Source organism: Falco cherrug, chromosome 1, assembly GCF_023634085.1.
Source record: "Falco cherrug isolate bFalChe1 chromosome 1, bFalChe1.pri, whole genome shotgun sequence".
In the NCBI taxonomy this organism is placed as follows: Eukaryota; Metazoa; Chordata; class Aves; order Falconiformes; family Falconidae; genus Falco; species Falco cherrug.
The window spans coordinates 38,311,619-38,335,419 of record NC_073697.1 but is presented as its reverse complement, the minus strand read 5'-3'; the positions used below and the strand labels follow the sequence as shown (position 1 = coordinate 38,335,419).

The window sequence follows — 23,801 nt, the reverse complement described above, 5'->3', positions numbered from 1 at the left end:
GGCAGTGGGTCGAGGGACCGGGTGGGCAATGGCCGAGCAGTGGGTGGGGAGCACAGAATCCAGGCCCGTTACAAAAGATTTTATTAAAGGTTAAAACAGCCGATGCTGAGAGGCATTGGCAGCCCTGCTCACCATGCTGGGGGGGCCCTGGGGGCAGGGGGGCCCAAGGGCCAGTGTGCTCATGGGGTGAGGGTAAAAAAGTGTAAAAACGGTTGTGCAGTTTGGCCCCGGGACACCCGGGCCGGGGACGATGGCCCCTGCCGCAGGGACACAGCCCATGGCCCCACAGGGGCACGTCCAAGGCACAGAGATGAGCTGGGGGGGCCAGGCCGCCCTCCCCCCAGGCAGGAGCGGCTCTTACAGCCACACAAGCACCCAGGGACCCCCAGGAGCCCCATGCCCACCACCCCACCCACCTGCCCCGCTCACAGCTTGGTCCCCCGCCTCTGTCGGGGGACGGGGAAAATACAGCACCAGCGAGCCCTGCCCGGGGGAGCACCTGGCACGGGAGGGGGGCCCCCGGGAGGCCGGCAGACCCCCACTCCCCGCCTGCCCCCAGCCCCGCAATACTGCTCGATCAGAGGTAGCACCAGCGTCGGCCGGGGCCGGGGCGCCCTGCCGGGATGGCTCCCGCGCCGGGGAAAGGCACGGTGGGACGGTGGGGGGGCCGGGCCGTGGCCCACCGCCTGTAAACAGCCGGGGTGGGGGGTGTAAACAGGCAGTGGCCGGGGTAGGCAGCCCTCGGCAGGGTGAGGGGCTGAGCGGGCAGCCCCTGGCCCGGCCTTGTCCCCCGGCTCAGGAGACGTGGGGCGAGGGCCGCCAGAAGCACCACTTGCTGCGGGTGTGCTGCTTGCGCTGCAGCTGCTCCTCCCGCTCCCGCTCCTTCTTGGAGCGCAGGTACAGGTCCTCCTCCTTCAGGTACCACACGGGCGGCCAGCGGTGCCGCTCAAAGTGCGCCTGGTTCTCTGCAGGGCCGGGGCACCGCGGTCAGAGCGCGGCACGGCCCCCCACGCTGCCCTCGGCCCCCCGCGCCCTACCTGCGGACATGAACTTCATCTCACGGGGGAAGCGGCGGCAGACGCTGTTGTAGTTGGTGCAGATGTAGTGCAGGCACCAGGCGGCCAGCTGCCGGGCATTGTGGAACTGCGGGCAGGGGCAGGCTGAGCAGGGTGCACGGTGCAGGCAGCTGCCCGCACCCCACGGTCCCCACCCCACCCCCAAGAGCTGCAGGGCTTGCAGCGCAGCCGCCTCACCACATACCTGCGTCATCTCCAGGTAGATGATGACCTGCTCGTCGATCTCCACCCGCTGCATGAAGGCTCGCAGCAGCTCATCCACGGCGTACTGCTCTGGGGGGGGACAGGGGGACAACCGTCAGCACCGGGGAGAGCACGTGTGCCGGGACATGCGCCCCAGCAGCCGGGCTGTGCCCTGGGGGTATGGGCTCATCCGGCTCTTACATAAGGACCCCATTAATGACGCACTGGGGACACATCGATCCCTGTCCCTGCAGCACCGTAATATTGGCAGCTGACATCAGCGGGGGCCGGCAGGGGGCTGGGGGGGGGGGGGGGCAGGGGTGCCTGGGCCTCACCTGTGAGCGCCTGCAGCCGGGGCAGGCAGAGGCGGTTGGTGAGGATGAGGAGCTCCATGGCGTCCAGGTCAGGCGTGGGGGTGAAGACGCCGGTGTAGAGGAAGTCAAGGACGGCGCGCAGGCAGGCGCAGTTGGTGCCGGGCAGGGAGACCTGTGGGACAGGGGGTCTGGGGGGGCCCGGCATGCAGAGCCGCTGCCAGCAGCACCTGCCCTGGCACCGCCCCCCCGCCGCCCTGGCACAGACCCCTGCTTTCTCTCTAACAAGAGGGAAAGCAGGACTCGCACGTGCCAGGGTCAGGGGGTCCAAGCCAACCCCCAGTCCTCAGCGAGCCGATGCTGCCAAGAGATGCCCATCCTCCTTGTGGCAGAGCCAGTGGGGACACCCCTCCCACCATCACCGTCCCTCGCGGCCCCTCACCTCAGCAGCGTAGCTCTCCCGGAAAGCCCCCCGGAACATGGCCATCATCCAGTCGCAGCCGGCAATGAGCAGGGGCTTGTGCGCCGGCACAGCCCCATCATCCACGTGGAAAACCACATCTGGGATGGCAAGGGGACAGCATCAGTACAGGGACAGCCAGCCCCCAGCCACCTCAGCCCCTGCCACGGCTGGCCCAGGGACACACGCTCTGGGCACTGCTTGCAGCCCCCACCATGGCTGACCCAGCACAGGGAGCGTGGTACTGCCACATGTGCTGGGGATGGCACGGGGAAGGGACGAGGGCTCCAGGACCCCCAGACCACAGCATTCATGGCAGAAGGAGGGGGATCAGGCTGGCTGGGAGCCCTGGGCCCAGGCAGGGCACTGTAGGAGCCAGGACACCCAGCCAGAGGGGAAGGAGCTGGATGATGTCCCCAGCCAGGGCAGCCCTGGTGGCCCTCCCTCTGCTCCCGCTGGCCAGGGACCCCCCCCCACCTGCAAAGACCCCCTTCCCCAGGCACTCCTTGATGCGGTTGGCACGGCGGACATGGAAGGCCTTGGTGATCTCCTGGTTCATGAAGCTCTCCTTGTTGAGCACGTTGGCCACCATCATGCGCAGGTCAAAGACCTCTAGCAGCTCAGCAATGGTGGCCACCTGCATCAGGTCCCCACGCGCCTGGTCCAGCCGCCCCGTGTAGAGGTACTCCAGCACGGCGCGGAAGGGCTCTGCCTGCACCCGCCGGTCCATGCACACCACTGCCATCCGCTTCTCTCGCCCTGCCACTGGGTCGGCCACCAGCTCCCAGTGCATGCTGATGAAGCCGCGGCCCCACGCCGACAGGTCACGGCCACTGCCACCACTTGGCGCCCCGCCGTCCCCTGCTGCTGGCCGCAGCGCATCATCACTCTGCGAAGTCCGCAGCGGGGCGTGCGCCCCCACAGCCAGGACCCCCCGCTCCCCGTCCAGGCTCTTCGTGCGGACAGCAGGCTCCTTTCCCGCCCCCCGTGGCCCCTCCAGGGTGAAGAGGTCATAGAACTTGGAGCAGGAGGTAGCCAGGTAGACCCGGTGGGCAAAGACCTGCTGTCCGCCTTGCAGCTGGAAGACAACGTCGGCACAGAGTGGGGTGCAGAAGAGGGCAGCAGGGCCCCAGCTGCGGCTGGCCGGCGGGTCGGGGACCTGGATGACGGGTGGCGGGGGCTTAGGGGGCAGGAAGGGGGCCTGCAGCAGTGGCCGCTGCATTTTCTTCAGGTGGGACTTCCAGAACTGGAGGTGCCGGCGGGAGATGAGAGCGGCACGGATGGCATTATCGAAGACGTCCTTGATGCCAAACTGGGCCACCACACTGGTCTCGTAGTAGGGCACCCCCAGCTCCTTGGCCACCTCATGGCCCCGCTCCGGTGGCAGGATGTCCGTGGGCTTGATGGGCCTGGGGGGGACAGAGTGGGGCTGCGTCACCACGTGCGGAAGAGCCTGGCCCCCAGCCACCCCCTGCCCGCCCAGCATGGCAGTCTCACTTGGCCAAGGGGCGGCGGGCCCGGTTGACAGCCTCCAGGTCGGCATAGCGCAGGTCCAGCTGGCACCCCACCAGCACGATGGGTGTGCGGGGGCAGAAGTGCTTGATCTCAGGGTACCACATCGTCTTCACATGGCGCAGGGAGTTGGGGTTTGCCAGCGAAAAGCACAGCACGACCACATCTGACCTGTGGCCACAAGGAGGAGGAAGGTGAAGGCAGCCCTGCCCCAATAACAACCCCCTGTCACCTCTGTATCCCCTGGCCACCCCTGCACCCTGCTTTGCTCGAGGAATGCCACAGAGATCCCATCCCTGCCCAGGCGGACCAGGCATCGCTGGAGACAGCCACCCCCAGCCTGGGAACCCCCGCCTGCCCTGGCAAGGCTCTGTCCCATGGCCCCTGGGAGCCCCCCAAGACCAAGGAGGAAGCCAAGGACACCCAGCTCTGGGTCACCATGGTCAGCCAAGCCAAGGGCCAGCCCAGCTTGGGTCTGGCACAGCGCTGGCACGGCACAGCACAGGGTTTGCCCTGGCCCCTGAACCCCGCAGCAGAGCACTGGGGCAGCAGCCAAGCACAGGTGGGTGCAAGGAGGGGCCCATGGAGTGCAACCAGGCCAGTGCCGGAGCATGAGCCAGCCCCTGGCATGGGCAGGGCTGCAGGGACCAACCCTGCCTGGCCACCCTGGCACGGGGCTGTCAGGCTGCCACCGTTGTCCCAGCCCCACGCCAGCTCTGCCAGTGGCTCGGGGGAGCCTCCCCAGGCAAGGTGACAGGGGACACGCGGAAGGTGCCAGCAGCGCCCAGGTCCCTGCGGTTCCCGGGGCCTTATAAGGCGGCCGGGAGCAGCCACGTGGCCCCAGACCTGGTTTGTTTTTAGTCTGCGCCTTGCCAAGATGTGACCAGGAGGCCCGCTTGGAGCCAGGCCCATGTCAGGGACCAAGATAGACGCCACCCGCTGCCTCCCGCGGGCCCCTGGCCAGCATGGGAGTCACCACTCACCCAGGGGTGATGCTGGCCCGAGGCAGGACCCGGCATCCACCACCCCAGGGGTCGGAGCCGGCAGACCCAGCACGGCTGGCAGCACCGAGCACCTTGGGGCAGCCCCCCATATCCCCTGGCCAGGGGTGCCCCCACCCCGTGGGGCCATCCCGGCCTCTGGCCCCTGACCCTGGGGCAGTGCAGAGGGGAGATTAGAGAGTGCCGAGCCGTGCTGGCACGGTGCGGCGGCCGATAAGAGCCTGGACGTGCCAGCAGCCACGGGAAGGGTGGTGTTTACAGTGTGGCGGGGCCGGGGGGCTGGTGACTGCTTGGCCATGGCCCAGAGGCATCCCCCGCTGCCAGGCCAGCACCCCCAAGGGAAGGGTCCTGGCACCCCAGGGCCACCCCCCTCCCCAGAAAGACAGCCCTGGGGAAGCTGGTGCCAGCTGCCCCCCGGGGAAGCTGCAAGCACCCAGGGTTCCCTGCCCAGTTGTCAGGGTGCACAGCCCCACTGCTGCCCCAGCTGGGGCCACGGTGCCCCCGGGGCACCCAAAGCCGGGAGGTGGGGGCACTCCCAGCCCCCGAGGGTTTGGGGTGCCAGAGCTGCCCTCTGGGCACTGGCAGGAGCCCAGGGGGCCCCTTCGGCCCCACGTGCCCTTGGACAGACAGGGCAGGAGCAGGGCTGGGGGGACAGGGTGCTAGGTTGGGGTGCTGGTGTCAGGGACTGGGGTGCCAGTGGTGGGGGTCAGGGTGCCAGGTTGGGGTGCCAATGGCAGGGGTTGGGGTGCCAGTGGCTGGTCGGGGTGCTGCAGGCAGGGGTCGGAGTGCCGGTGGCAGGGGTTGAGGTACTAGTGGCAGGGATTGGGGTGCTGGTGGTGCGGCTCAGGGCACCCGCGGTCCCACCTGCCATAGGCGAAGCGCCGATCCTTGTGGTGGTCCCCGAAGGTGTCCCAGAGGCGCAGGGAGACGCTGACCTCGTCCACCACATCCCGGGAGCGCTCCAGCACCTGTCCGGACAGGGAGCGCCGCCGTCACGGCCCCGGCCCCGGCCCCCGGCGCCGCCCCCCCGCGCCGCCTGCCAGTGCCCGCCGCCCCCCCGGCGCCCCGCACCTCCTGGCAGACGCGGTACTGGTCGATGGCCCAGACGGTGGGGACGTGCGTGGCCAGCAGCTGGTACTGGCTGAGCGTGGCGTTGCAGGCGCGGGCGCAGATCAGCCGCGTCTTCCCCACCGCGTTGTCGCCCACCACCACGCACTTGATGGTCTCGACGTTGGGGCGCTCGTAGTCCACGTCCAGGTCCATCGGCCCCGCGGGCGGGCGACCGGGCCCGGGCAGCGGCCCCGCACGGAGCGGCCCCGCACGGAGCGGCCGCGCTCAGCGCCGCCCCCCGCCCATGCCCGCGCCGCCGCCCGGGCCCGCTACCCCCGCCCGCCCCGCCCCGCCCCGCCCCGCCCCGCCGCCAATCCGCGCCCGCCCCGCCGCGCCGCCCCGCCCCGCCCGCCCCGCCCCGCCCATCCCGCCAATCCGCGCCCGCCCCGCCCCTCCACGCCCCGCCCCGCCACCCCGCCCCGCCGCCGCCCCGCCCGCGCGCGGACAAAGGAGCGCCGCCAGGGGGCGCCGCGGCCACGTGACCGCCCGCCCCCCCCTCCCACCGCCCCTTCCCCGGCGCGCGGGGCCGCGCCCCCTCCTCGGGGGGGCGGGGGGGCCGGGACGCGCCCCCATCACCACGCCCCGCCCACCCGCGGCGGGGCACCGGCAGCAGCGGCCACAACGGCGACAGCAGCGGCACCGGAGACACCAGCGACACTAGTGACACCCGCACCACCGGTGACACCAGTAACATCAGCAACAGCAGCGACAGCAGTGAAACTGACACCACCACTGACACCAGCAACACCAGTGACACCAGCAGCACCAGCAACACCAGTGACACCAGCACCACCAGTGACACTGTTCACCCCTGCAGACCAGCCTCCCGGCACAGCCAGCGCCCACCTCTCACCTGTGACACCAGTGAACACCAGTATGAACCACCAGCACCAGCACACACAAGTGAGGACAGTGACATCAGGGTGCTCCAGCACAGACCTGTGATACCAGTAACACCACCAGCACTGCCGGTGCCCCCAACACCCACAAGCCTCCACTGGGCTCCCCGGGAGGGCACCAGAGTGGCACTGGGGGGGGGTGGGGGTGTCACGGCAGGTGGGGGCTCACAGAATTGGTGGCCATAATGGGCTGGTGGCCAAGGTGAGTTGGTGGCCACAGCAGACGGGTCCCCTTGCTGGGAGGCTGGGCGCATGGGGCCTGGTGGCACGTGGAGCCTGGGATGGGGGGGCAGGTGGACAGGGGCTGCCCCACCCCACAGCCCTGTTTCCCAGCTGCAGTGTTTGCCCTCCCTGGGGCTTTGAGGGCAGCGGTGACCAAACATGGGAGCAGGCCAGTGCAGCTGTGCCGGGATGGGGACAGGGATGGAGACGGGACCCCCACACCAGCCCCAGCCCAGGGCTGAGCATCCTGCACCCCGGCTTGTCTGTACAGCCCTGCCTGCTGCCCTGCCTGCTGCCCTGCCACAGCTGGGTGTCACACCTTACCTGCAGTCCCACACGCTGCCCCTCTGCTCCTCTGGGACCTGTGCAGCACTCACACCTGGTGTGGGACCCTGCACAGCACCCGTGTCCTGGTACGGGACCCTGGGACCTGCACCCTTGTCCGAGTGCAGGGCCCTGCACAGCACCCACGGCCCAGCGTGGACCCCTGCACAGCACCCACTTCTCACTGTGGGACTGTGTACAGCACCCACGCTCGGTGTAGGACCCTGCACAGCACCCATGTCCTGGTGCGGGACCCCGCACAGCACCCCTGCCCGGTGCCGCCCGCCCCGGCTGCTCCCGGTGCTGCCCCGCCCGGTGCCGGCCGGTCCCGCCCGTGGGCGGTGGGGCGGGGCGGGGCGGGGCGGGCGCAGGGGCCGCGGGCAGCGGCGACGGGCGCGGGATGGCGGCCCCGGGGCTGGAGCGGCACCGGCTGGCGCTGCTGGCGGCCAAGGAGGACGTAGGCAACCCCCGGGCCGGGACCAACTGGTGAGGCTGGGGACGGGACGGGCACCGGGAGCGGGGACGGGCACCGGGAGCGGGGACGGGCGCCGGGAGCGGACACCGGCACTGGGAGCGGGAGCGGGAACGGGCACCGGGCATCGAGTATCGGGTACCGGGAGCGGGAACGGGGACGGAGCATGGACACCGGGCAGCGGCACGGGCGGGGCGGGCGGCGGGAGTCGGTCTGAGACACACGGGGCACCGACAGCAGCACCGGGCCGGGGCGGGGAGGCTGGATCGCAGCGGGGTCCCGGCCGGGCCGCGGGGCCGGGGGTGCGGGGCCGGAGGGGGCCGGGGCTGAGCCCCGCCCGTCGCGCCGCGCTGGGAACCGGGTGCCCGGTCCCGCCCTGCCCCTGCCGGTCCCGCCGCCGCCGGGCTGGGAGCGCCAGGGTGTGCCCGGGGGGCACTGCCGGGTGGCAGCAGCCGAGCGCCGCTCCCTGCCTCCGGTGCCGCGTGGGCCGGGGGCTCCCAGGGGGGCACGGGGAGCCCGGCCCGGCAGCGCCCCCCCGGCCCGGCCGCACCGCGGGGCAGCGCGGTGTCCTGCCCTGCCCCTGGGCCGGGGGTCCCGGGCCGGTCCCGCACCAGTGCCATGGGCGCAGGCCGGAGCCGGCGCCCTCCTAGACCTCGTGCCGCGGCCTTGGCCGGCGCGGCCTCACCCGCTGGGCTGACATCACCAGCACAGGGGGTCACTGGCCCCCATAGCTGCCCCGCAGCCCTGTGGTGGCATGGTGGGCCTTGCCCTGATGCCACCCGGCCACTGCCCCGAGACCACTGATGGGCTGGCGTGCCACAGCACCGGAGCTCGGCTGGCCTTCCTCCAGCACCCGCTCCTGCCACATGCTGCCAGCGTGCCGTGCCATGCCGTGCCATGCCTTGCCATGCCGTGCCATGCCGTGCCATGCTGCACATGTGCTCCCAGAGCCATGCCGTGCCATGTCCTGCCATGCCACGCCATGCTGCACACGTGCTCCCAGAGCCGTGCCGTGCCATGTCCTGCCATGCCATGTCCTGTCGTGCCATGCTGCGCACACACTCCCAGAGCCGGGCCGAGTCCCAGGCAGCGCGGAGCGCAGCGTGCTGCCACATGTGTCTGTAATCGGAGCCATGCGGAGACAAAGAGGCAGCACGGCCGCTGGGGAATGCCCAGCCAGGGCCTCTGCCAGCGAGGGGTCCTGGGCCCAGAGCTGCCCCCAGCCCAGGGCAGGGGGTCCCGGCACAGCCAGGGGCCAGGACTGCTCCCCTCTCCCTGGGCAGGCAGGGGGAGTACAAGGCTGGTGGGGGGCCTGTGGGTCAGGGTCTGCCCGGCTGGTGGGGAGGGGCGTCCCCGGCACCCCGCAAGGTGCCAGCCCAGTGCTGAGCGACAGCAGCATCGCCCTGAGGGGCTTGGGCCGAGGGGCCTTGCCGCTGTGCTGCTTCCCGCGGCCCCATTGTCCCCGGGGCGGATGCTGCCAGCAGCACTTCCACAAATTCAGCCCAGGCAGACAACACCGAGCCGGGGGGCGGGGGCACAGGGGGTGCCCCTGGCTCTGGCAAGTCCCCAGGCTGCCTCCCCCTGTGTTGCCCCCAAGCTCTCCTTGTGGCAGCCCCTGGCTCCCTCCCCTGGGAGAGCTGCTGCCACCGACCCCTCTGCCCCGGGGAGGGGCACCCGCCGGCCAGCACTGCTCACGGCGGGTTGGTGGCCGCTGCTGGCCATGGCCAGTAGCATCTGGGTGGCCATGCCGCCTACTGCAGGTGACCTTGCTGGGGCAAAGGCAGCTGCCCATGCTGCTCTGCTGCCCACCCCCCACCCCAACCCCACCTCTGCCCCCCAGGGCTGTCTTCGCCTATGAGAAGTACCATGACCTCAAACTCCTGGACTCTGGAGGTAACGGGGGGCGATGCTGCCAGCCCCCTGGCGTGGCTGGGGAGTACTGGGGGGTCCCACTGTGCCCACACACCCCCTGACCACTGCCTCCTTGTAGCCGGGGGTCCGGATGAGCTGGCCGAAAAATTCTCCACCACCAGCATCATGTACGGTCTGTGCCGTGTCCAAGACCCTGGCACTGGTACTCACCGCATCGTCCTCATCAACTGGGTGAGTGCAGGGGTTGGGGCAGGGGGCTCTGAGCACCCTACCCCCTACCCCGGGGTCCTGGGAGACAGGGAGGTGGCACAGGGTGCCAGCCTAAGTGGTGTGTGCTGGTGCCAGGTTGGGGAGAAGGCGCCAGAGTCCCAACGAGAGGCGTGTGCCAGGCATCTGCCCACCATCAGAGCCTTCTTCAGGGTGAGTGTGTGTGTGTGGGGTGCGGGACCCCGTCCCTGTCCCTTTGTGTGGCCAGGGCTGGGGACTGAGTCCCATGCCCCCTCATGTCCATCCCCCCCATCCCAGCCAGCCCCGACCTTTGCTTGCTGCGCCGGGTGCATTCCTGGCTCTGCTGACTCAGACGCTGCCGTTCCCAGTTCCCAGCCTTGGCCGACGAGCCAGGGTTGTGGTTGAGCTCCCTGCCCCCACCCCGCCGGATTCCTGCCCTGGCTTGGTGGGATCCTGCCCCCCACCCCCAGCCCTTGCCTCACCCCCCGGGGAGCTGCCTGGGTCCTATGTCTGGGATCCAGCTCCGCATCTGGATCTGGCCCCCACATCTGGATTCAGCCCCACATCTGAAGGCGGCAAGTGTGTGTGAGGGAATGACGCCAGGATTCCCTGGGGAGGCTGCAGATCCATCCAGGGAGGGAGCAGAGTGGGGGGGGCCGTGGGTGCTTGGCAGGGAGGATGACGCCGTCCTGTCTCGGCGGCAGGAGGCCAGCGTGGTGCTGAGTGCCCGCCGCGTCGAGGAGGTGACACAGGAGGGACTGAGCCGAGCGCTGGCACAGCTGGCCCCCACCGCTGCCCCTGCCCTGGCCAGGAGGGTGCCCCCCCCGGATGCCCAGGAGCTGGTGGTGAGTGAGGGGTCCCAGGGGGTCTGGCTGGGAGGGCACCCAACAGGGTGATGGGTTTGTTGCCCACCTTCCTGATGCCATCCTGGGGGTCCTGGCTGGTCCTGCCCTGAGACCCCAGCTGGGTCCCCACAGGGCACCAACTACCGCAAGACCAACCCGGCGCTGGAGATCCACCGGACCAAGCGGGACTCCTTCTGGGCCCAGGCCGAGGTGAGGCTGGGGGGCACGGGGGGCACAGGGGCTGGTTACATCCCCAACAGGCATACGGGCATCCCTGGGTCCAGGGTCACAGCTGCTGGCTCGGGGCCACGGGGCTGAGCCTGGCAGGGGTCCCGGTGCCGAGCACGGTGCTGAGCGTGGTGCGGCTGCAGCGTGAGGAAGAGCAGCGCAAGGAGGAAGAGCGGCGGCGGGTGCTGGAGGAGCGCAAGCGCTGGGAGCGGGAGCGGATGGAAGAGGAAAGGCGTGAAGCAGCTGAACGCGAGCTCCGCTTCAAGGAGAAGGAACGGATGATCGAGGAGCAGCGGTGAGGGCAGCGTCGTGGGACACCCGTCCCCCCCCCCCCCTCCAGTGCCCCCACCCACACAGGGGTGTTGACCACAGATGGCCATGATGGGACCTGCAGCCCCACACACACCCAGGTTCCCCAGCCCTGTGCCCCCTGTCCTGCATGGCTCTGAGCACAGAGACCCACAGCAGGACTGAGGCTCCTGTGCCCCACGGTTTTCCCCGTGCCCCCCATGCCCACCGTGTCCCCTGTGCCCCCCTGACGCTCCCTGCCCTCGCAGGAAGGAGCAGGCGCGGCTGGAGGCAGAGGAGCGGAGGAAGGAGAAGGCGCGATGGGTGAGCGGGGCAGCTGGTCTTGGGGGGGCTGGAGGATCTGGGGGGGCCACGGGTTGGCCATTCATGTCCTCACAGGAGCAGCAGCAGCGGGAGTATGAGGAGGCCATGCGGGACCGCGGCCGGCGCAGCGAGTCCATTGAGAAGGCGGCTGTGAGTGCTGGGGCCGAGTGCCCTGTCCTGCCCCGTGTGCCCCCAGCTGTGTCCCTGTGCTGTGTGCCCCTGGCTGTGCTGTGTGTCCCTGGCCGTGCCTTGGTGCCACGTGCCCCTGGCTGCACCGAAGTGCCACATGGCCATGGCATGGTGCCACATGCCCCCACCGGCCGTGTTGCATGCCCCTGGCTGTGCTGCGGCGCCACGTGGCTGTGCCATGATGCCATGGGCCCCTGGCCATGCCGCATGGCCATGCTGTGGCCCCACTGACGGGTCTGTGGGTGCCAGCAGGAGGCGGCCGTCCTGGTCTCCCAGCGCTCGCAGAACCCGCGGGATTTCTTCCGGCAGCGGGAGCGCTCAGGGTCCACCTCTGGCACCCCACTGCCCACACCCCACCTTGGCACCAGGCCTGGTAGGTGCCCCCATGGAGGGGGGCGATGGTGCTGGCTCTGGGTGCTGCCTGCCCGGGAGTGGGGGTTGCAGACACCCCTCCTGGGTGGGCACGTCTGGCTGCTGACCCTTCCCCACACCCCAGGTGCCCGGCGGCCGTTCCTGCGGTACCAGCGCAGCCTGACGGAATCGGCCTTCATCTTCCGCCGGCCGGACCCCCCACCCTTGCCTGGACCCCTTCAGCCCGGGGCATTCAGGGCTGTACCCCCCCCGCCCCCCCCCCCGCCCCCCCCCCTCCCCTCCCCACCAGCCCCGCGGAGAGGGGAACCCCTCCCTGTGCCACCACAGGGCATCCCTGCAGACCCATGGGGACAGGGACTCCTCCCTGTGCCACCACTGGGGACCCCCCCACCCCCATGGGGATGTGGACCCCTCCCTGTTCCACCCCGGGGAGCCCCCCCAGCCCCATGAGGACAGTGACCCCTCAATGTGCCACCACTGGGACCCCCAGCAGCCCCATGGGGAGGGAGACCCCTCCCTGTGCCACCCTAGGGAGTCCCCTCAGCCCAGCCAAGGCAGGGCCCCTCCATGCCACCAGCCCCACAGGGACAAGGACCCCTCCCTGTGCCAACCCAGGGAGCCCCCCCAGCCCTGTGGAGGCGGGCCCCCCCCCTCTGGCCAGCCCCATAGGGACAGCCCCCCCCCCCTCCCTGTACCACCTGCGGGCCCCCCAGCCTGGCCAGGGCTGGGCCCCCCCCCACCAGGCCTGGGCCAGGGACCCTGCCCCCTGCCAGTCCCCCCAGGACGGGGTGCCCCCCTGCCCCCCCCGGGTCGGAGTCCTCTGACAGCACTTGTGAGTCCCTGCCCCCCTGCAGTACTCCCGGGCTGGGGTCCCCTGGCAGCCCCCCCTGGAAGCCCCCCGCAGACCCCGAGGAGGCCATGCCACTGCCTCCTCCCAGCCCCCCCGCACCACCGCCGGATGAGGATGGGCCCCCCCTGGACACCTTCCCCCTCCCCAGTCCCCCAGCATGGGGGTCTCTGGGGCTGCCAGTGGAGCTGGGCAAGGGGGTCCTGAGTCCCCAGGGGGGGTCCCCCCCTGCCCGGGTTGGCACCTGCCCCAATGCCAGGGGCCGGGACCCCCCCGCGCAGCCCCAGCCCGCCACAGCATCCAGCCCGTTCCTGCTCGACAGCCCCAGGACCGCAGCCAGGTGGGTGGCTGGGACCCCTGTGTGGGTCTGGGGGGTGGTGGGGTGGGGGTGTGTCCCGCACCCCAGACCCCTGCCCAGGCACTGGGCTGGCGTGGGGCTCAGCTGCCCCTCTCCCCTAGGGCCTGGGGGGCAGCAGCTGGCTGGAGGCAACTCGGGGCTCAACAGCGTCGGGGGCCACGAGCCGGGGGGCTGGCCAGCCCCCTGGGAGCGGGACACCCCCCCCGCGGGAGGTATGGCACTGGCTGGGGGTGGCGTGGGGCTTGGGGGAGGATGGTTTTGGGGCGGGGGCCATGGTTGGGCCAGGTACAGTGCAGGGGCAAGGGAGTTGGTGCTGGGGTGTAAGATTGGGCTGGGCAGGTGGGGCTGGAGGGGAGACGTGGCTGGGGGGCAGGACAGAGCAGGGGGGCTGAGGGGGTCTCTGGGTGGGGGGATGGGCACGGCTGGGGTGGTGGGCACCATTCAGGGCCCCCCTTGTCTTGCAGGGGGATGAGCCGAGAGACAGCATTCTCCTGCCAGAGCCGCTGCACAAAGCCAAGCCAGGTAACCCTCCCCATACCCCCCCCCCACCCCTGTTGCCCCCAGACTCCTTCATCCCTCTACCACCCCCCCTGCCTCCAGCTTCCCCCCATTGTTACCCCCACCCCCCCCCCGTATCTCCCCTGAGACCCACCCCAAAACCCCCATCCCTGGACTCCCCATGGACCCCCCCCCCCCCTCAGCCTCAGCCCCCAACCCTCTCTCTGCCCAGGCTTCGCCCTGCTGCTGGCCCGTGACGCCCCCCACCCGCAGTTGCCCGGGGGCACCAGCCCCCCCGCCGAGGATGAGGACCTCTCCCCCCACACCGTGTAGCCAGGGTGGGGCTCAGCACCCCCTTGGGGGGGTGGGGGTATCTGTATGGCACCATGGCCAGCAGTCCTGACCCCCTCAGCCCTGGACCCTCCCTGCACATCACAAACCCTTCCCATAACCCCTCCCCAGCACAGCACATTCCCCCCCCCCTTCCCCCCAGGGCTCTGGCTGCAGCCCCCCTGACTCCTTTGCACCCCAATAAGCAGTTTTGGAGGTGGGAGGGGAAGCTAGCACCCCCAGCACACTGCACGGGGGTGGGGGGACATGGACCCCCACCCCAGGGAGGCCAGGCTGGGCAGAGGGACCCCCACGCTATTCCCCCCCCCCCCCTCCCCCCAATCAGGCACAGTGGCTGTTAAATAAATTTTAATGCATATTAAGGAGGTGGCAGCTTTGGGTTCCCAGCCCAGGAAAGCCAGGGCTGGTCCCTACTGGGGGGCGCTGCCCCCCCCAGGAGGTGTGGAGTGGGGGGCTGGGGCAGGCAGCCCCCAGGGTTAGAGGTGAGGGAAAGCAGAGCTGAGGGAGCCCCTGTGCCCCCCTGGGGTTAGACACATCCACTGTACGTGGGGGGTTTGCCCTGAGCACCCACCTTGCCATAGAGGGGGTGGAGTCAGCCCCCAGCACCCACCCGGGACAGGGGTAACATGCCCCCCCCCCCCCCAGTTTGTTGGGGGTTCAGCCCTGAGCCCACCCTGCAATGGTGGGTTGGCCCCCCTGCGGCAGAAATTCCAGTTTCTCCCCAAGAAAAGAAGCTGGGAGCCCCTGCCCCCTGCCCAGGTAAGACCCCTCCCCCAGTGTCACCCCTCCCCAGCCACGCTGGGCGCCGAAGGCCGGGGGCCCCCATGCCCCCAGGGTCCTGCAGGTCCCCAGGCTCAGACCCGGGACTGAAGGGGACTGGGGGGCACAGGGGGGGTGTGCTCTGCAGCTGGGCTGCTGCTGCCGCTACTGGAGGACCCAGAGCCGGGGGGCGAGGGGCACGACGGGGGGCCCACCCGTCGGGACCCCCGCCCCTTCAGGGTGCTGAGCTTGGCATCAAGGGAGAGGGTGCGGGGGCGGCCCCAGGGGCGGCAGGCCGGGGGGCTGGGGCTGCCTGCCCGGCTGCAGAGGGGGGCGTGGGAGGGGGGCCCCTCGAAAAGGGAGAGCCACGGGGGGGTCCCTGGCGCTCGGCCCCCCGCTCGCCGTGTCAGGATGTCCGTCACTGCCTCAATGTCGTCGGCTGGATCAATAGCTGCAGGGGAGAATGGGGGTCAGCCGCACCCCTGGGACCCTCGCCATGCTCCTGCCCCACGGGGATGGGACCCACCAATGGCTGAGACAGGGGGCCCCGCAGCAGAGATGTGTCCCATGGATGGGATGTGCTGGGATGTGTCCCGTGGCTGAGGGGAGCTGGGATGTGTGCCAGAGCCAGAGCAGCTGGGACATGCTCCATGGCTGGGGAAGCTGGGAAGTGACCGTGCCCCACGGCGGGGACATGCCCCTTGGCCAGCACGTGCCCTATGGCTGTGGTGGCTGGGATGTACCCCATGGCCAAAGCGTGCCCTATGGCCTTGGTGGCTGGGACATGCCCCATGGCCAGGATGTGCCCTGTGACCATGGTGGCTGGGATGTGCACCATGGCTGGGGGGTGCCTCAAGGCCAAGGTGGCCAGGACGTGCCCCATGGCCAGGACATGCCCTGTGGCTGTGGTGACGGGGATGTGCCCCATGGCCAGGGTGTGCCCCATGGCCAGGTTGCACACCCTGCAGCCACGGGGCACACCGGAGCCAGGGCAGCTGTGCCGTGCCCGGGCCATGGCACGGTGGACTCAGCCCGCCGGCCCCCTGCCCATCACCTGTCGCTGTAATAGGAGGAGAGCAGAGCCCGGATCTCCGCCGAGACGGCGTTATCCTGCAGCAGGAGCCCTTCGCAAGTGGAGGGGGGCACGGCCGGGCCAGGCAGGGCTGGAGCCGCCGGAGACAGGGGCATGGAGAGACGGAGGGGACAGAGAGATGGCGGGAGGACAGAGATGGGATAAAGAGGAAAGCAGGAGGGGGGACACAGAGAGATGGGGGACAGAGGCAGTGGAGAGAACAGCAGCATTAGGGAGACACCAGGGCGGTGAGAAGGGGGCCGCCCGGCGGCAGGTTAGCAGACAGCAGAGAGGACGGAGACAGAGGCAGAGCCCCCCCAGCCCCCCGTCCTGGCACTCACCCATCTCGTGGTAGAGCGAGCCCTGCCGGGGCAGCATGGCGGGTGGCCGGCGCGGCTGTGGTACCTCGATCTTCATCAGCTCGTCACAGCATTGCTTCCACTGGCCTGGGGGCATGGGGCAGGGGGGGGGGGGGGGTGTCAGCACTGCCAGGGCAGGGATCCCACTGGCATTGGGGGTCCCGCTGGGATGGGGGGGACCCCACTGGGATGCCGATCCTGCTGGGCTGGGGGTCCCACCAGAATGAGGTCCTCATTCTGCCAGGATGGGGGTCCTCCCAGGACGGGGGTCACACTGGGATTGGGTCTTATCGGGATGGGGGTCCCACTGGGATGGGGGTCCCACCAGGATGGGGGCCCTGCCATGCCACCCCCACCCATGCTCACTCATGTCATAGAAGTGCTGCCAGAAGGCCTCCATCCATCGCTGCGCCTCGGCTCGGCTCTCAGCCAGCAGCGTGTGGGTCACCTCCTCGCCACTGTAGCGGTTGGTGACAGCCATGCCGTGGGGCTGCCCGCGCCCCTCCCGCTCTGTTGCACGGATTCGGGTCTCCTGCAGTGGCAGCGGCCCTTAGTCCCCACACCCCACAGCCCTGCCACCCCCCCACCTCAGCTGTACCTTGTTGACAGCGATGGTGAGGGCCGGCTCCAGCCCGGCATCAGCCTCGCCGGGGCTGTGGTAGCAGAGGAGGTCGGTGCCGTGCAGGACGCAGTACAGGCGGGTCCCGCTCTGTGCCTCGGACCCCGGTTGCTGCCCATGGAGCCAGCATCATCAGTGCAGCTGGCACCAGTGGGCACCATGCTGCCCTGGACCCCAGGTCAGCCCCAGCCCTGCTGGGATCCCCACCCCCACTGCACCCCATCCCCTGCCCACTGTGGGCGGTTGGAGGTGGCCCCTCCCCCTGGCAGAAGGGTCTCCATCCCCACCACAAGCCAGAGCCCGCAGCAGGGACTGCTGAGACCCAGTGGGCTTGTGCCACCACCCGTCCCCATCTTTGTCACTGTCTGCCCCATCCCATTCTTGTCTCATCCCATGCCTGTCTGTCCCCACCCCATCTCAATCACATTCCCATCCCTGTGTCCCCAGTATCATCCCATCTCATCCCAGTCTATGTCGCCATGCCATCACATCCCCAGCCCATCCCTGTCCATGTCCCCAGCCCACTCCATCCCATCTCCATCCCATGCCACCCCTGCCTGTGTCCCCATCCCACCCCACCCCAGTCTGTGTCCCCATGCCATCCCATCAGTCTGCGTCCCCATCCCACTCCATACCATCCCGTCCCATCCCACTCCTATCCCAGTCTGTGTCCCCATCCCATCCCACCCATATCCCAGTCTGTGTCACCATCCCATCCCACCCATATCCCAGTCTGTGTCCCCATCCCACTCCATCCTGTCCCACCCCACCCCATCCCAGTCTGTGCCCCCTGCCCACCGGCCCCACGCTCACCTGCAGCCGGAGGAAGCCGCTGGTGACGGGGGCGGCCATGCAGCGGGGCTGTGCGGCCAGGCGGCAGCACATGCTGCCGTACAGGGGCAGCCAGAAGGAGCTCTCCTCTGGAGGGGCACACTTGCCTGGGGCGCCCGGCCATGGACCCCTCCCCAGCTGGGACCCCAGAACCATCTCCCCAGCAGCCTCACCAGGGCCACCTCACCGCTCGCCACACCAACCCCCCCCCCCCGACCCCTCCCCACACCGCCGGGACCCCCAGCACACCTTCCCCCAGAGCAGCCAGGACCCCAGCCCCACCTGCCCTCCACCCCACAAGGCCCCAGACTCCTTCCCCTCCCAAACCAGCCAGGACCCCAGCCCCACCGCCCGCACCGTGCCATGCCGTGCCGTGCCATGTACTCACCGTTGCTGGCGATGGCGAGGTCGTGGGTGCGGAACCCGTCCTGCACCTCGGCCAGGGAGAGGACAGCATGTGCCAGCAGGTGGAACTTGGGGCCCCTGGGGACATGGCGGGTGAGGCCAGGGGGCCGGAGGGGACACAGCGGGGGCCGCAAGGGGACGGGTACTCACGGCACATTGGGGGCCGGCAGCAGGAGGGGGCTGGTGCCACCGTTCCCTGGGGGGCTGCTGGGACCCCCGTCCATGGCAGCACGCACCCGTTTGCCAGCGGAGCGTCCCAGGGAGGTGCTGAGGCGGGTGGCCAGCTTCCTGGGGGTGCTGCCCTGCGCCCCCCCCCCTGCCAGCCCCGCGCTGTACAGCTCCACCTTCAGCTCAAAGTCAGGCCCGGCCTCCGAGCTGGGGGGACACTGGATGAGTGGGGCGGTCGTGGAGGGGACACACACCCCCCGACCCACCACTCACTCTGGGACCCTCCATGCCACCCCACAGCCACAGCCTGGGGGATCCCCGGGGGGGGGAGGGAGGGAAGCAGGGGAGGGGATGGTCCCTGGTGGGGGCAGGGGTCTGTTCTAGGGGGTCATGGGAGGACAGTCTCACTGAGGGGAGCACAGGTCTGTCCTGGGGGGGGGGGGCACGAGTCATGGAAAGGCAGGGTCTCTTGGGGGTGGCAGGGGTCTGTCCTGGGGGGGATCATTGAAGAGCAGGGGTCTGTGCTGGGGGGTCACACGAGGGCAGGGTCCCTGTGGGAGCAGGGGAGGACAGGGTCCCTGGGGGGTCATGAGAGGTCAGAGTCCTAAGGGGATGGCAGTGGAGGGCAGAGGTCCATCCTGAGGGGGGTCACATGAGGGCAAGGTCTCTGGGGGGGGTCATGGGAGGGCAGGGGTCCTGGGTGGCTTGCCAGGGGAGGGCAGGGGTCTGTCCCGAGGGGGCATCAGAAGAGGGCAGGGGTCCATCCTGGGTGGGAGTGTGTCACATGACAGCAATGTCCCTGCTGGGGTCATGGGAGGGCAGGGGTCCCCGGGGGCTGGCAGGGGTCTGTCCTGGGGGGGTCACATGAGGGCAGGGTCCCTGGGGAGGCGGCAGGGTCCCTGGGAGGGGCACCCACTCACAAGAGGACGGCGCTCTCAAAGCAGATGTCAGTGAGGGTCCGGTCCACCAGCACCATGGGGGTGTCATGGATCTCAGCCCCCAGCTGCAGCAGGCAGAACACGGCGCAGCGGTGCAGCTCTGTGGGGGGGGGCAGCAGCGAGGGGGGGTCAGGGCAGCGTGAGGGTGGGGGGGCCGCTCCCCTGCACCCCTCTACTTACCGCCCTTGTTCCTGAAGTACTCCGTGTCCTTCCACATCAGAGGGATGCGCAGGTCTGGGGGAGGCACAGCAGGCGATGAGGGGGTCTGGACACCCCGCAGCGCCCCTCACCCTCCCCCCAGTCCCCCACCTCTGCACAAAAGAGGGGGGCGGGGGCTGCCCAGCGGGACCCCCCATACCTGAGACGCAGACGGTGCCGCGGCAGGGCAGACGCTCGTCCGCGGGGCCGGCATCCGAGGGGCTGCGGGGGGAGCGCGGCGGGGGGGGGGGGGAGAGAGCTGTGACAGCCGCCCCAGCCGCCCCCCCCCCCCCCCCGCCCGGCCCGGGGGTGCTCACCGCCTGGCCGTCCCCCGTAGCACCTGCGCCTCCTTCCTGCGCTGCAGCTCGGCCATGTAGGCCAGGACGCGGCTGTTGCAGAGCAGGAGGCTCTTGGCCGCCTCCAGCGCCTGCTCCCGCCGGCTGCAGGCTGCCAGCAGCTTACAGGCGCCCTCCCGCAGCCGCAGCTCCCGCTCCATCTTCCGCTGGATCTCCGTGTCCTGCGGGCACGGCACGGCGCATGGGGCGGGCACCCCTCCGGCACCCCCCACCCCCCACCCCCCGATCCACGCAGCCTGGGGGCGGGGGGGCAGGCCTGCACCCCGGGGGGGCCCCGGCTGCATATGCATGGAGGTCCCCGCCGTGCACCCCCGGGGGGCACCAGCCGTGCACATGCACGGGCATCCCAGCTGTGCGCCCCCGGGGTCCTGGCCGTGCACCCGGGGGGGCGCCCGGCTGCACATGCATGAGGGTCCCAGCTGTGCGCCCCTGGGGGGGTACCAGCCATGCACCCTGGGGGAGGGGTACCAGCTGCACATGCACGGGCATCCCAGCTGTGCACCCCCGGGGCAGGGGGGGGTCACGGTCATGCACACTGGAGCAGGGGGTGTCCCAGCCACACACCCTGGGGGGCTCCCAGCCACACGGAGGAGTCCCAGCTCCGCATACAGTGGGGGTGGGGGGGTGGGGGGGTGTCCAGTCACACACCCCTGGGGGGGTCCCAGTTGTGCGCACTGGCAGGGGGTGTCCCAGCCACACAGCCCTGGCTCCGCACAGCTCAGGGCACCAAGCCCAGGCCCAAGTGTGGTGGGGGGATGCAGCAGCCCCCACACGGCTCCACTCCCATCAGCAGGGCCAGTCCCCATGGCCACCTCTGTCACCCGCCCCAAACCAGCCTTTGTCGCAGCCCCCCAAACAAACCCCCAGGGCCACGCTGCCACCAGCTGTGCATGGTCCTCCTCCCTGCCCCTCCCCAGCCACGTGCCAGGGACCCCATCCCCAACAGTCCCCAGCCCCCCCAGGGGGCTGCAGCTCCCCTACCCCCCAACAGTCCCCACCCCAGCCCAGCCCACAGGGGAGCCCAGCACCCCATCAAGACACCATGTATGCCCTGGGGAGCCACACACCCCACAGATACACCATGTGCCCCACAGAGGAACGACATGCCCCACAGATATATCACATGCCCCATGAGCAATCATGCACCCACAGAAAGATCGTGCAACCCACAAGGAAACAACGTGCCCCACAGATTTGCCATGCACCCCACAGACAGATCACGTACCCCACGGCGGAGCCACGTACCCCATGAATACACTGTGTACCCCACGGGGGAACAACACACCCCACAGATGCACCATGCACCCCACAGATGCACCACATACCCTACAGTGGAGCCACACATCCCACAGATACATCACGTACCCCATGGATATGCCACACACCCCACAGATTTACCCTGCACCCCACGGATGTGCCACATGCCCCACAGATACATCATGTACCCCACAGGGGATCAACATGCCCCACGGACACCCTATGGAGGAACCACATGCCCCATGCGCCCCCCAGACATGCCACACACCCCAGGCACCTCCAGTGTGTATGTAGGGTGGCACGCCAACCAGCCCCCCGACCCTGCAGCCCCCCAACTCACTGCTGGTATTGGCTGCTGCTCCATTCTGGTACCGGTTGCTGCCTGCACCCCCCTGCCCCGCGCTGCCTGCACCCCCCGGGCCCCCTGCCCATGGAGCCGCAGTGACGTCACCGCCTGCTATAAATAACCCCGAGCAGCGGGCGGGGGGGTGGGGGGGGCCGGCAGCAACCGGGAACTCGCCCCCCCCACCTCCAGGACCACCCCCTGTATCCTCCCGGGGATCCCCCTGCTGCTACAGGGGATACGTTCCCCCCACGGAGAGGATCGGTGGGGAACACTCTCCACCTTCCCAGGACCCCCAGGATCACCCGGACCCCGGGATCCCCCCCGCCCCGCGGGGTCCGGGTGATCCTGGGGTTTCCCGGGGTGGGGTCCCCCAAATTCCTACCTGGAGGCTAATGGCGATCTGACGGATATAAAGCATGTTGAGATCTTCCAGGATCCGCAGTTTCTCCTGCATCTGAAGGCGTTGCCCCCTCCCCGCTACCTCCATCGGGACCACCGGGACCCCCCCGGTTATTCTGGGGGGGCTGGGGGGGGTGGAGGGGGTTTCCCGCATCCACCCCAAATCCCCACCCGCGGACCCCACTGCATCCAGCGCCGTCAGGAGTCGGGGCTTTCTGAGCCCCCCCCCCCCCCCAACACTACAGCTGTGGAGAGAAAAGGGCCCTTTCATCGGCCCCCCCCGGTACTGCTGCCCGCCCGCCCCCCCCACCCCCGGCTCCTGACCGGGTAACGGCCGCCCCCTCCCGCTGAACAACCGGACACTGTGCGGGAAAGGGCAGCGGGGGCGGCTGGGGCGGGGAACGGGGGGGGCAGGGAGGGGACAGGGGATGCACGGGACAGGGTGCAGGGCTTGAGGTGCAGGGGGGATAAAGGGTGCAGGGGAAGGGGTAAAGGGGGGTATAAGGGGTGCAGGGGAAGGGGGACGGGAGAAAGGGTGCAGGAAATGGGGTGCAGGGGAGGGAGCGCAGGGGACAAGGACAGGAGACGGGGTGCAGGGGACAAGATGGGGTGTGGGGGACGGGGGGCTGGGTGCTGGGAGGGGACGCTGGGGACAGGCTGCAGGGAGGGGCCGGGGGGTGCCGGCGTTGGAGTGCAGCAGACGGGACGGGGTGCAGGGGACAGGAAAAGGGGTGCGGGGACGCAGAGGGACAAGGGACGGGGTGCGGGGACGCGACAGGGGGGCAGGGGTCTGGGTGCCGGGACAGGGCGGCGTGCGGCGACGGAAGGGACACAGGGCCGGGAGAGGGGGCGCGGCGGTCCCGGGACAGGGGCTGCCGAGCCCGGGCCCCGTTGGCGCCGAGGCCCCTGGCTGTAGGAGACCGGGAGGGGTCGGGACGCGGGGAGGGGACGGGGCCCCGGGACCGGAGGAGGGGACACGCACGCACGCACGCACACACAGAGGACGCAGCGGAGCGCGGACACCGGGACCCCGCCGTCCCCCGCCCCCTACTGGCCCCGGTGGGCGCAGCAGCGCGAGCCGCCCCCCCGGTACCTGCCGCCGCTCCCGCTCTGTTGCTCCGCCGCGGCGCGCGCAGGAAGGCGGTGGCCGCCCGCCCCCGGCCCGCCCCCCCAGCCCCGCTCACAGGGGCCGCCCCCCGCCCGTCCCCCCCCCGGCTCCGTGCGCACCGGGACGCCCCCGCCACGTGCAGCCAGTACTGGATGAACCGGGAACCCCGCTCCAGTATGCGCCGGGACAGCCCCCACCCCTCCTTTACCCCGTGCAGCCGGTACCGGCTGAACCGGGCCCCCCGCGGGGTGCACCGGGGACCCCCCTCGTGCCTCGTGCCCAGCCGGCGCCGCGTGCCACGTGCCCGGCGGGGGCGAGGGTCCCGCTGGACCGTCCCGCTCGCCCCCGCCAGTACAGTCCCCTCCCCGGGGCAGCCCGCGAGGTGCCCCGGCTCTGGCTCGCCCCCGGTAGCGGGGACCCGGCCGCCTCCCCAGAAGGCGCAGGACCCGCGGCGCCCCGCAGCTGCCCGGTGCCGGCGGCGAGGGCGGGGGCCGGCCGGCGCGGCGAGAAATCCCGGCTGGGCCGGTGGCGACCGGTGCTGCCGGTGGGACGGGCCGGGCGAGGGCGACGGGTGCCGGGGGCGGGGGCGACGGGTGCCGGTGCCCCCTCGCCCCGCCCGCGGGCCCGGCTGCTGCCGCCGGTGCCGTACCTGCGGGGAGTCGGCCAGCAGGCTGAGGCGGCAGCGGCCGCGGCGGAGCTCCATCTCTAGTGCCGAGCCCCGGGCCACCGTCACCCGGCTGCGCTGGCTGCGGCAGAACATGCTGCCGGTAGCGGTACCGGGCGGCGCGGCTCCTGTCCCGCGCCTGCGGCCAACCCGGGCCCGGCCCCGCCGCACCTGGCGCGGGGGCGGGACGCGCCGGGAGGCGCCGGCACCGGGGGGAGCGGGGGCAGCGGGGCAGGGCCTGGGGTGGTACCGGGCACCGGGTGGCACGGGCCGGACAATGGCCCGAGTCAGCGCAGGCAGCTGCGGGCGCGGGGGGGTGTCAGTGGAGGGGCGGGGGGCTGGGGGGGCGGAT

General features: G+C 70.6%; 4 protein-coding genes across 7 annotated transcripts; 2 read left to right on the top strand and 2 right to left on the bottom strand.

Annotated features, from left to right (window-relative positions):
* Positions 1-64: 64 nt before the first annotated feature.
* On the bottom strand, positions 65-5,912 carry LOC102051917 (rho-related BTB domain-containing protein 2-like). Its single transcript, XM_055698680.1, has 9 exons — positions 5,615-5,912; positions 5,408-5,511; positions 3,528-3,713; positions 2,508-3,439; positions 2,013-2,131; positions 1,595-1,745; positions 1,261-1,349; positions 1,038-1,143; positions 65-965 (listed from the first exon to the last, which is right to left on the bottom strand). The coding sequence occupies exons 1-9, from the start codon at positions 5,804-5,806 to the stop codon at positions 796-798; spliced, it is 2,049 nt and encodes a 682-aa protein (XP_055554655.1). The 5' UTR covers positions 5,807-5,912; the 3' UTR covers positions 65-795.
* Positions 5,913-7,471: 1,559 nt separating this feature from the next.
* On the top strand, positions 7,472-12,688 carry LOC114014857 (drebrin-like). Its single transcript, XM_055700595.1, has 11 exons — positions 7,472-7,584; positions 9,411-9,463; positions 9,561-9,673; positions 9,788-9,862; positions 10,375-10,515; positions 10,648-10,725; positions 10,887-11,038; positions 11,301-11,355; positions 11,431-11,505; positions 11,797-11,917; positions 12,041-12,688. Exons 1-11 carry the CDS (start codon positions 7,499-7,501, stop codon positions 12,364-12,366), a joined length of 1,275 nt encoding a protein of 424 aa, XP_055556570.1. The 5' UTR covers positions 7,472-7,498; the 3' UTR covers positions 12,367-12,688.
* A 1,613-nt stretch (positions 12,689-14,301) lies between these two features.
* RTKN (rhotekin) lies at positions 14,302-23,751 on the bottom strand. Of its 4 annotated transcripts, XM_055700591.1 has the most exons (13): positions 21,661-21,926; positions 19,637-19,836; positions 19,480-19,541; positions 19,302-19,355; positions 19,104-19,221; positions 18,166-18,390; positions 17,999-18,093; positions 17,593-17,699; positions 16,759-16,890; positions 16,527-16,692; positions 16,143-16,247; positions 15,784-15,892; positions 14,302-15,180 (listed from the first exon to the last, which is right to left on the bottom strand). In XM_055700591.1, exons 1-13 carry the CDS (start codon positions 21,829-21,831, stop codon positions 15,174-15,176), a joined length of 1,551 nt encoding a protein of 516 aa, XP_055556566.1. In that variant the 5' UTR covers positions 21,832-21,926; the 3' UTR covers positions 14,302-15,173. The 4 variants fall into 4 exon arrangements, with proteins under 4 accessions (XP_055556566.1, XP_055556567.1, XP_055556568.1 ...); XM_055700592.1 differs by lacking the exons at positions 15,784-15,892; positions 21,661-21,926 and adding an exon at positions 23,435-23,750; XM_055700593.1 differs by lacking the exons at positions 15,784-15,892; positions 21,661-21,926 and adding an exon at positions 21,273-21,337.
* On the top strand, positions 19,846-21,265 carry LOC129735221 (nascent polypeptide-associated complex subunit alpha, muscle-specific form-like). The gene has a single exon (XM_055700596.1). The coding sequence runs from the start codon at positions 19,857-19,859 to the stop codon at positions 20,925-20,927; it is 1,071 nt and encodes a 356-aa protein (XP_055556571.1). The 5' UTR covers positions 19,846-19,856; the 3' UTR covers positions 20,928-21,265.
* Positions 23,752-23,801: the final 50 nt, after the last annotated feature.

What these genes read in the sequence shown, in the direction of transcription:
- LOC102051917 (XM_055698680.1), bottom strand. Translation starts at nt 5,806, where the DNA reads ATGGACCTGGACGTGGACTACGAGCGCCCCAACGTCGAGACCATCAAG. An exon ending in TCTACCTGGAGATGACGCAG is followed by an intron (nt 1,144 to 1,260) that starts GTATGTGGTGAG and finishes CCCTGCCCGCAG; the next exon opens with TTCCACAATGCCCGGCAGCT. An exon ending in GATGAAGTTCATGTCCGCAG is followed by an intron (nt 966 to 1,037) that starts GTAGGGCGCGGG and finishes CCGGCCCTGCAG; the next exon opens with AGAACCAGGCGCACTTTGAG.
- LOC114014857 (XM_055700595.1), top strand. Translation starts at nt 7,499, where the DNA reads ATGGCGGCCCCGGGGCTGGAGCGGCACCGGCTGGCGCTGCTGGCGGCC. An exon ending in CAAACTCCTGGACTCTGGAG is followed by an intron (nt 9,464 to 9,560) that starts GTAACGGGGGGC and finishes GCCTCCTTGTAG; the next exon opens with CCGGGGGTCCGGATGAGCTG. An exon ending in AGTCCATTGAGAAGGCGGCT is followed by an intron (nt 11,506 to 11,796) that starts GTGAGTGCTGGG and finishes GGGTGCCAGCAG; the next exon opens with GAGGCGGCCGTCCTGGTCTC.
- LOC129735221 (XM_055700596.1), top strand. Translation starts at nt 19,857, where the DNA reads ATGGGGCGGGCACCCCTCCGGCACCCCCCACCCCCCACCCCCCGATCC.
- RTKN (XM_055700592.1), bottom strand. Translation starts at nt 23,545, where the DNA reads ATGTTCTGCCGCAGCCAGCGCAGCCGGGTGACGGTGGCCCGGGGCTCG. An exon ending in TTTGAGAGCGCCGTCCTCTT is followed by an intron (nt 18,391 to 19,103) that starts GTGAGTGGGTGC and finishes GTGTCCCCCCAG; the next exon opens with CTCGGAGGCCGGGCCTGACT. An exon ending in GCAGCACTTCTATGACATGA is followed by an intron (nt 16,248 to 16,526) that starts GTGAGCATGGGT and finishes CCATGCCCCCAG; the next exon opens with GCCAGTGGAAGCAATGCTGT.